General features: G+C 30.9%; 1 protein-coding gene across 1 annotated transcript; it reads right to left on the bottom strand.

The window, feature by feature from the left end:
• Positions 1–3633: 3633 nt before the first annotated feature.
• On the bottom strand, positions 3634–4092 carry LOC107963233 (uncharacterized mitochondrial protein AtMg00810-like). The gene has a single exon (XM_016899798.1). It carries the CDS (start codon positions 4090–4092, stop codon positions 3634–3636), a length of 459 nt encoding a protein of 152 aa, XP_016755287.1.
• Between the last annotated feature and the right edge of the window lie 6249 nt (positions 4093–10341).

Here is a 10341-nt window from a genome sequence, read left to right as displayed (position 1 = left end):
ATAGTTTATTTTTCAGTTAATGTTGTTAGTATATTGAGATATTATTTAAATGTTATTATATTATTATATTTTAGTGTATTGGAATATTATTATAATTTAGTTTATTTGTTATGTTGTTGTGAAATTTAGGGTATTAGAATAAAAAGTTAATATATATGATATTGCAAATTATGTTGTTTTATTACTTGGAGTTAAATTACAGAAACTCTAAAGATGGCCACTAGTGGAAACTTGTTGAGATTTAAGGATACATATATTTCTACACGTCAACATGAATCAGTAAAATCTCGTAATTGGAAACTTCTTCGCATGCCAAATATTGTTTTATCTTAATTTTATATTAGCAAGTTTTTTTTTTCAAAAAACTGGAAATAATCAATATATTTGTTTAATTACAAGTACCTTTACAGGCATAACATCCAACATTGAAATTTGGGTATCGAGGAACTCATACAGCCATGGAGTCATATCTCAATGAGTTCGAGTTTTACAATCTGACTCGTGCTCGATATTAGAAAAGGATTCATGCATTGGTTATGGTGTTGCAGGTTTGAGATACGCGTATTCCATTTTCTATGTGGAGAATGCACAATCACATTTGAGGGCATGATTCTACAACTTGGCCTTTCAAATTGAGAACCATGTTGCCAAAAATGATGTAATTTATAAGATCTACAACATGTACTTGGGCAAGCATTTGGAAAGCAAATACGCAAAAGGTCTTTGTTTGAATATGACATAATTAGAACAAAATTTTGTAATGAATGATTGATCAAGTCTCAACAAATTATGCTCATTGCAAAATTTGCGGTTGATAGGAGAGATGCTAATGTCTGATAAATTTGGTAATTTATTTCATGTGGCATATCTCCCATTGTTAGCCTATCTACAAGAGTGTAGGGGCTACAGTTGGGGTTCAGTTGCCTTTGCATTTCTATATCGGGAGATGTGTCTATTAGGATTTAGTGTTTTAAGTGTAGTTTATTCATCATTTGTACTTATAATTGTATGAAAAGACTAACTTAAATAAAATCCCACTATTCACTTTAATGTTGTTTGTATTTGTCATTGACAGTTTTTACACATAAAGCAAAATGTAAGCAAACATTGACTCATTGATGACCTAATGTTTAACTAATACTAAGTTGCATTATGTGGTCAGATTGTAATGCGAGAAGATACCTTATATTAGTAGGTAACCTAAAAGTTCCATCGTCTGATAAATTGGCATTGAGAAAATCGATTAAAGGACAGTATGTCGTCTATCAAGTCCAAGAGAGATACATTATCTAGGGTATCTGAGCGGTTGACTCACAAAAGATAGAAACATGAATGTAATTGTCTGAATTAACAAGACCCAAGTTTAATTAATCCTAGGTCCATTTATGGATTAATTCATTTGTGGCATTCATAGTATAACTTACCTCAATATTAAGTGACTTACCTCAATTCTGAGTAAGTTGAATTATCTAATTTTTTACTAATTTTGCATTTCATCTCCACTAACATGATGTCATTTTTGAACATTATGTTAATCAAACTTTTAGACTCAAAGATTACACTGAAATTCGTATCACGAATTCGACTATTACAATTCACCGCAACATAAAATTTATGACTATTTTTTATAGAATTCCTATATATAATATCGATTTAAATTAAAAAAATTAATTAATATATAACGAGTAAAAAATAATATTTTCCTCACTAATATAATATTTTTAACTAAAACATAAACATTTCTCATATCATAATACAATTATCTCAATAGATTTTGAAATTCGAACAACACTACATTGTTCTATATTCAAAATACCATTATGCTAATTAAATATTTTCCTTCACCATAGATATACAACAATACAACAATGTCAAAATTCGAACCAAAAAAAAAAGACAATGTCATAATCTTTTTTTTCCTCAACCTAATGAACAAAAAAATAATTATTCAACATTATATTGTATATTAACACCAACAGATATTCAACAGTAATAACTATTAGTTTTTAATGTACATTCAACACTAATATATGTTAAAAAATGTCATAAGCTAATATAATTTCAACAATAATTCCAATTGCCTATTGTATATTTAACACTAAAAATAGTAGATGTTATTGTATCAATACATAAATCATAATATCGTGAAAAAGGAAATACTTACGAAGATCAAAGAAGATTCCAAAATATATAAAAGATAGGAGATAGAAAAAGATAACAATGCTTTAAGGAAAGGGTGTTGAATAAACTTACTCTTCCATCCTTACTTGGTGTCAAAAGTGTATATATACACAAATTTTCTACTACATTGAATAACTACTAAAACTATCTAACCATATCAAAAATTTCCCTCACCTTTACCATTACTATTTCACTTACTCGTTGCCCATGCATTGCCTTGTTCTATCATCTCAACCTTCTTCCTTTTTCCACCATCTCCAAGCAGCTTTCTTCTAACCTAGCCTCTATATTTTTCAGCCATTCAAAATGCACGCACGAGAAAGTTGTATTTCCCTGCCTTTACGTGCTCTTTCCATGCGCATGTATGCTAGGTTGTTGGGTCTATACTTTGAAGTCAATCCCCCATAGTAACCACTTCACCGCTCCCCTGCAAACTCAACTAGTTTGTTAAATAATTGAGGAAGTCTACTATTTTACTCTCTTTTTTTTGTTATTCATAAATACGAGAAAAAAAAGAGAGGCAACTTTATTTCATCAAATAAGATCATTTAAAAAATTAAAAGAGAGGCAACTTTATTTCATCAAATAAGATAATTTAAAAAATTAATTTTAAAATTTCTCCACCTTTTCATAAAAAAAACCTCAGTTGCTCAACATTTTTAAATCAAATCTTTGATTTGTCCACGATGGTGTTAATCTTTAGATTGGTTGTTGGATATGTTGGAAGCGTAATAAAATTAACTCAAATACTAATTTTTTATTACACACAAATAAACACAATACAAACTCTCTTTCCCTTCTTTTTTTTTTCTCTCTATACTAGTTGCTGCTAGTTTTTCTTTTATAACTCACATACACTTTTTCCTCTCAAACTTACTAATTTTTCAGCAAGCACACATGAACTATACATACACATATATAGACATAGTCAGCTGACTTTTTTTTCCTTGCCGTGTAAGACTTTTCAATGTGCTGTCATCATCCTTGAAGTTTCCAGCATCATCCAATTTGCATGAGGTAAAAAATAATTTGAAAATAACTTCTTTAGCTGCACTTTTTGACCTTTGAAAGTTGGTTTGTTTTCTAACATTTCCCCTCAAACTAAACTTTTCATTCCAAGTTTTTCTTTGTGTTTATGGAATATGTCCACTTTCAATGGCTTCATAAAAATGTCCGCCAATTGATCTTCTGTTCTGAATAAACGAACTCCACATTTTTATTTTTCACTTACTCTCGAATAAAATGATACTTTGTATCGATATGCTTGCTTTGACTATAAGACACTGGATTCTTTGTAAGAGATATTGTGGACTTGTTGTCAACATAAATTGTAATTGGATCTTCTTGTATTATAGATAATTCGCCCGAAATATTCTTTAACCAAATTGCTTGACACGTACATGTAGCAACAACCATGTATTCTATTTCATATGTTAAAAGAGCTATTGTTTGTTACATTTTCGATGACCATGAAAATGCTGCGGAGCCAATATGGAATAAATATTCGGATGTGCTTTTGCGATCATCCAAGTCACCACCATAATCACTATCTAAATAACCAATCAATTTTGAACTCTGTGAGTTTGTATAAAATAAACCCTCATCCATCATACCTTTGATGTATCTCAAAATTCTCTTTGCTGCAATCAGGTGATCTTGTTTTGGCTTCTCCATGTATCTGCTAACTATTCCCTCTACGTACATGATGTCTGGCCGCATGATAGTCAAGTACCTTAAACTTCCAATGATACTTTTAAACAACGTTGGATTTACTGGATCTCTGGATGAATCAACACTTAAATTCATGCTTGGTTCTGCTGGCGTGGCTACTAGCTTGCAATCTTTCATATTGAATTTTCTTAAAATTTGTTCTGCATGCTTCTTTTGAGACACAAATGTTCCATCTTTCATTTGTTTCACTTTGACTCCAAGAAACTATGGCATTTCTCCTATATCTGTCATTTCAAATTCTTTAGTTATAGCTTTCTTAAAGTCATTGAATATACCTGGATTGTTTCCCGTGAAAATCATATCATCCACATATAAGCACACGATCATGATGTCACTAATTTCATTTTTCTTCGTATATAGAGCATGCTCATATAGGTTTTTCATGAACTCGTTCTTCTGAAAATATTCATCTATTCTTGTGTTTCATGCACTCGGAGCTTGCTTCAATCCATATAAAGCTTTCTTCAAGCAATAAACTTTGTCTTCTTGTCCTTGTTTGCTACATCTAGGAGGTTGTTCGATGTAGACTTCTTCTTCCAGATAACCATTAAGGAATGCTGACTTCATGTCCATCTGATAAATTTTCCATTTATTTTGTGCTGCGATTGCCATGAGAAGCCTTATAGTATCAATTCTGGCAACTAGAGCAAATACTTTATCATAGTCTACACCATATCTTTACTTGTAGCCTTTTGCAACTAGTCTTGCTTTGTATTTCTCCACTTTTCCTTCTTTATTGGTCTTCATCTTTGTACACCCATTTGACTCCAATTGGACTATGTCCTTCTAGTAGACTTGTTAGCTTCCATGTGTCATTTCTTCTTATTGCTGCAATTTCTTCATCCATTGCCTTCTTCCCCCTGACATATTTAATTGCATCTTCATATATTATTGGATCACATTCTGTCATTAAACAGAATAATGAATAATCGAGTATTGTTTCTATGGGTTCTGTAACCAAATAAATATCGCATAAACTACGCAATCTTGCAGGTGCTTCCTCTGAGTTGCTGGTATTGCTACTGGTTGGTGATGATGATGTTGTAGGAGTTGTTGCAACAGGACTTGGAGGAGGGCTTTGATCGTTGCCTTGTTCTTGATTAATGAAGTCGTCGTTTTTGTCATTACTGAAAAATAATCATTCAATTTTCTTCTCTTCTTCACTCCATCTCCAATAATCAGTTTCATCAAATTCAACATCTCTTGAAATAATAACTTTCTTGGTGAGAAGGTTGTATAATCTTGTTTCTCTTTTCATAACCAATGAAAATACATTTTACTCCTTTATTGTCAAGCTTCTTTCTCGTCTGGTCAGCAACATGAGCATATGCGATGCATCCAAAAATCTTGAGATGTCTGACTTCTGACTTTTGATTATTCCAAGCTTCGTTTGGCTTCATGTATTTCACACTTTTTGTTGGACATCGGTTCAACAAATAAACAACACATTGAACAGCTTCAGCCCAGAAAGTTCTTGGTAAATGCTTACCTTTAACCATGCTTCTTGCCATATCAAGAATAGTGTGGTTCTTTCTTTCAGCGACTCCATTTTGTTGTGGTGTGTACGCAGTTGTCAACTGGTGAATAATTTCGGTTTCCTTGCAGAAGCTTTCAAATAGCTTTGAAGTATACTCACCACCTCTATCAGTTCTGAGTATCTTAATGAAATGTTCACTCTGTTTTTCTATCATGACTTTGAACTCGATAAACTTGTCAAAGGCTTCTGATTTTGTTTTAAGAAGATATATCCAACTTTTTCTACTAAAATCATCAATAAAAGTAACATAGTACCTGTTTCCACCAAGTGGTGGTATATCAAAAGGACTTGCTATGTCGGAGTGCACGATCTCCAATGGTCTCATTGCTGGTCGAGTTTTTCCTGCTTCAAAACTCTGTCTGTGTTGTTTTCCTTTAATGCAGGCTTCACACAATTGATCAGGAGAATTAATTTGTGGCAACTCATTCACCATATTTTCTTTTGACAATAGCTTTAGACCGAAAAATCCAAGATGCCCGAACCTTAAATGCGACAACCATGGTTCATCTTTAATTGCATTCTTCATGCATTTCATCTCTCCAAATTCAATGTCAATAGTAAATAGACGGTTATGCGTTATATCACCACTCTTATTTTTTAAGGTGAGTATGGAATCCTTCATATGTACTTCATATCCTTTTTCTAGAAGCTGTCCAAGGCTGATGATGTTGCTTTTCAAAGCTGGTACGTAATAAACATTTGAAATGAACTTGTTTTCTCCATTCTTTTGTGTAATAGTAACTTTGCCTTTACCTTTGACTGTGGCATGTGATTCACCTCCAAACGTTACTTGTCCATGAATTTTTTCATCCAACTCTGAAAATAAGTCTTTTCGACCACACATGTGATTGCTGGCGCAATTATCAAGATACCAAATATTTTTTCTTAATTTTTCACTTTCTTTATAAGTAAAGAATACACTAGATTCCATATTTTCTTCTTCTTTAGCTGCTACTACATGATTTCTCTCATCTATCTTGGGATTTAATCTACACTCGTAACTATAATGGTCATATTTATTACAATTATAACGTTGTGCCTGAGATTTATTTCCTTGTTGAAATCTACCTCTGCCTTGACCTCGGCCTCAAGCTCCTTGTCCACAACTTAATGTTTGATATTCTTCACTTGTTTGGACTTTACCATATGATTGATTGCCTCATCTACGTGTTCCTCGTCCACCTCTATTTCTGCCTCTATATCCTCCACGGTATCCTCCACGATTACTCGTACCTTGTCTAAAGTTATCCCTAGCTCCACTCTTGTTGAAGGAGAACTTGCTTTACAAGACTCGGTTTGAATTTCTAGTATCATCATTTAGCTTCATTTTATCCTCGTGAGCTTAGAGAAAACCCACAAGTTCATCGATTTGTAACACCCCCTAACCCTTATCCATCCCCAGAACAGGATTACAGGGCATTACCAATCAATACAGTTCAATTACGGACATTATTTAATATAATGGTTTACACTTATCCTAAATTTAATGTATCGTCCCTTTAATGGGCCCTTGAAGTCCAATATGAACAGTAAAATCAATTCGAGACTAATTTAAAATCACTATGAATTTTTCTCAAAATTTTAAAATTTTCCTATTGAACAATACCCACACGCCCGTGTGGTCTAGGGGACACGCCTGTGTCCTTTACCCATATAACTCTCTGACTTATTACTTATGAACAAATTTGTTTCACACGGCCAAGACACACGTCCGTGTGCCAGGCCGTGTGGACTCAAAATAAGTCTTACAATTCAAGTTTACCAACCTTGCAAATCATAAACCACAAACAATATAATTCCTAATCTTTTAACTTACTCAAATTACGATCGAACACATCTAAAACATATAAAATCGACCATCTTAAGTGTCTAGCCAATGTACCTTCATTGGTACCACATTTTTTATCAACAAAACCTAGCAATAATTTACTAATCTAACCTATTTATAATTATTCCCAAATTTACAGCTTTATACCAAACTTAATTAAGCTATGTACTCAACCATTATCATTTATAACAACATTTACAATAACTTTCCAAAATAATCACTTTTGACATCCTAGGTACATGCCATTACCAGTAATGAACATACTTCTCCACTTACAGTTTGTGATCAACCTGGGATGCTGATTCAACGATCTGACTTTAACTTATCCTGCGCACGGAAACAAGCCGTACACTGAGTATGAACTCAGTGGTATTTCTATAATCTGAACACTTAATAACATAACATACACTTAAAATCATATAATGATCATAAATATTCAATTATTCATTTCATGGATAAATTCTTTATAACTCATTCAATCTTTATCATCTATTAACCCGGTTAGCTTTTCAAAATAAATTCACAAATTATTTAAAACAATAATATTTTCCATTCATATGTCTCACTTACACTTTTGTTCACTATTCAATTTCAGTAAATAATATTCAACTATTACATTTCATTCAGTAACCCGTATAATCCAAGCTCAATATCAGTCAATATTTTTCAATCACTCAATTTATCAGTTTCATTTAGTAACATTCAATTATTCAGTAGCAATTAGTTATTCAGTAACAATCATTTGCTCAGTAGCAATCAGTTATTCAGTAACGATCAATTATTCAGTAACAGTCAGTCATTCAGTACTTTTATTTGCCCCTATTAACATGACTCGAACACTGACAGATACACGGATCCAACAATCACACCAATACAGTACGGCACATAGTGCCTCATCAGCCAAGCCGAAGTAAACAGTAACAGTAATAGTACAGTACAGAGTACCTCATCGGAATAATTCGACGTAACAGTAACAGTACGACACACAAGGTGCCTCATCAACTTAAAGTCGAAGTAACAGTACAACACTTATAGTGCCTCATCGACTCAAGATCGAAGTATCCCTGAACACTTCCAATCATATGGCATGCCAACTATATTCGACTTAGCCCGAATACTGTTAATAAGGTTTTCAATTTCACTTTCAATTTTTTTCAACAAATACACATTTCAATTAATCACATATATTCTCAAATCAATACAATTCACTTTACTTTTCAATAACAAATATTTAAATTTCACAATAATCACATATTCATAATTAATTTCATCACATTTTCAATCAATATATTTTTCAAATATAACATACATCCAATGTTCAATTTTCATATCAACCACATATATTCATATAAATTCAATTCAAAAACAATTACTAATATTTACCTTAAAATAACATATAAACCAGAATATAACAGTTAATAATTAAAATTCAGATTAATTACCAACTCAATTTAAATTCAATATCAATGCTCAAATATCATATAAATTATAATTTCACAAATACTCAATTCAATATCAAATATACTACATTTACCTTAATTTTCTTACCATAAACATTTAAATTAAAATATAACAATTAATAATTAAATTCGGATTATAGAAATACAAACCGTAATTTCTCGAATTATTCTTCGTCCACCTTTTCTTTTCCTTTCTTCGTAGATGCCTCGGGTGCAATGTTAGCTACGAAAAATTAAGATAATTTTCATAATCATTAATACAATACTAATTTACATTTAATATTTAAATTTGTTACTCAATTTCTATTCAATTTCTACTTTAATTTCAATTTTAATCTTAACTAAATTCACTTACTTTTTCTATCTCAATTCATACTTTGTTTCTACTCAATTTTCAACCAAACTTGTACATAACTATCTAAATTTCATCATAAAACTCTAATTTCGAAATTCTTGCAATTTAGTCCCTACTATGTAAAACTAATAGCTTCTTTTACAATTTAATCCTTTAATCAATTCTAACTAAAAATTCTATCAATTTAATCCCTAATTCAATCATTTGTTCAACATGAATTATACTAAAAAACCTAAGAAATTTCAAAATCTCAACTTAATTTCTACAAAATTTTGTTCTAAAACTTTTAAAACATCAAAATTAAAAGAAAATAACTTAATTGACTTACCTATTAAAGCTTAAAACTTCAAATCCCCAATTTTCCCCTTTTTTTTTCTTTCTTTCCTTCCTTCCTTCTCTGTTTAGTTTCATGCTATTCTGGTTCTTTCCTTCTTTTCATTTCTTTTTCTTTTATTTCATTTACTTTATATATATTATAATAAAATAATTTAATAATATACTTATATAATAAGTAAACATACATGTATTTCACAATTGTATGTATATTAGTATTACACATGTCATTATATACACATTTGTCAACTTTTAATTAATTAATTAATTAATTTACTTTATTTAATTAATATAAAATAATATTAATACAATAATATTTACTTAAATAATAAGTAAATACATACATGTATTACAAATGTATGTATAATATTTATTACACATGTATTTTATTTTTACCATACACTTGGTACTCATTTTGGCTTATTTTCTTATTTAGTCCCTTCAATTTTTTTTATTCTATAATTCAACTTTCACACTTTATTTAATTTAATCCTTATACCTATTTAGCCTTAATTTAAGGTAATTCACCTTATTAAACTCTAATTAATCACTCAATTAACTTCGTAAATATTTTTAATAAATATTTATGAATCCATTTTTCAGAAACGGGGACCCAAAAATAAACTTTTCCAATAATCGTAAAATTCGGGTCGTTACACGATTGATATTTGTGATAAATCTTTTGACTCTTTAATGGCAACCACCACATAATCAAATTTGCGTGTCAATGATTGTAAATTTTTTTCCATTACTCTGACATCATCAAGTGTTTCTCTATTCCTTTTCATTTCATTTACCACCGCTTTCACTTGGATGACATAATCATCAAATTTTTTTGAAGGTTTCATTTTCAACATCTCAAATTCGGCTCTAAGGGTTTATAAAGGTACCTTTTTGGCTTTTTCCGCTCCTTGAA

This window comes from Gossypium hirsutum, chromosome A06 (genome assembly GCF_007990345.1).
Source record: "Gossypium hirsutum isolate 1008001.06 chromosome A06, Gossypium_hirsutum_v2.1, whole genome shotgun sequence".
NCBI classification, from domain to species: Eukaryota; Viridiplantae; Streptophyta; class Magnoliopsida; order Malvales; family Malvaceae; genus Gossypium; species Gossypium hirsutum.
The sequence above is the reverse complement of the archived record's forward strand: the minus strand, read 5'-3'. Positions and strand labels throughout refer to the sequence as shown.

What these genes read in the sequence shown, in the direction of transcription:
- LOC107963233 (XM_016899798.1), bottom strand. Translation starts at nt 4,092, where the DNA reads ATGAAAGATGGAACATTTGTGTCTCAAAAGAAGCATGCAGAACAAATT.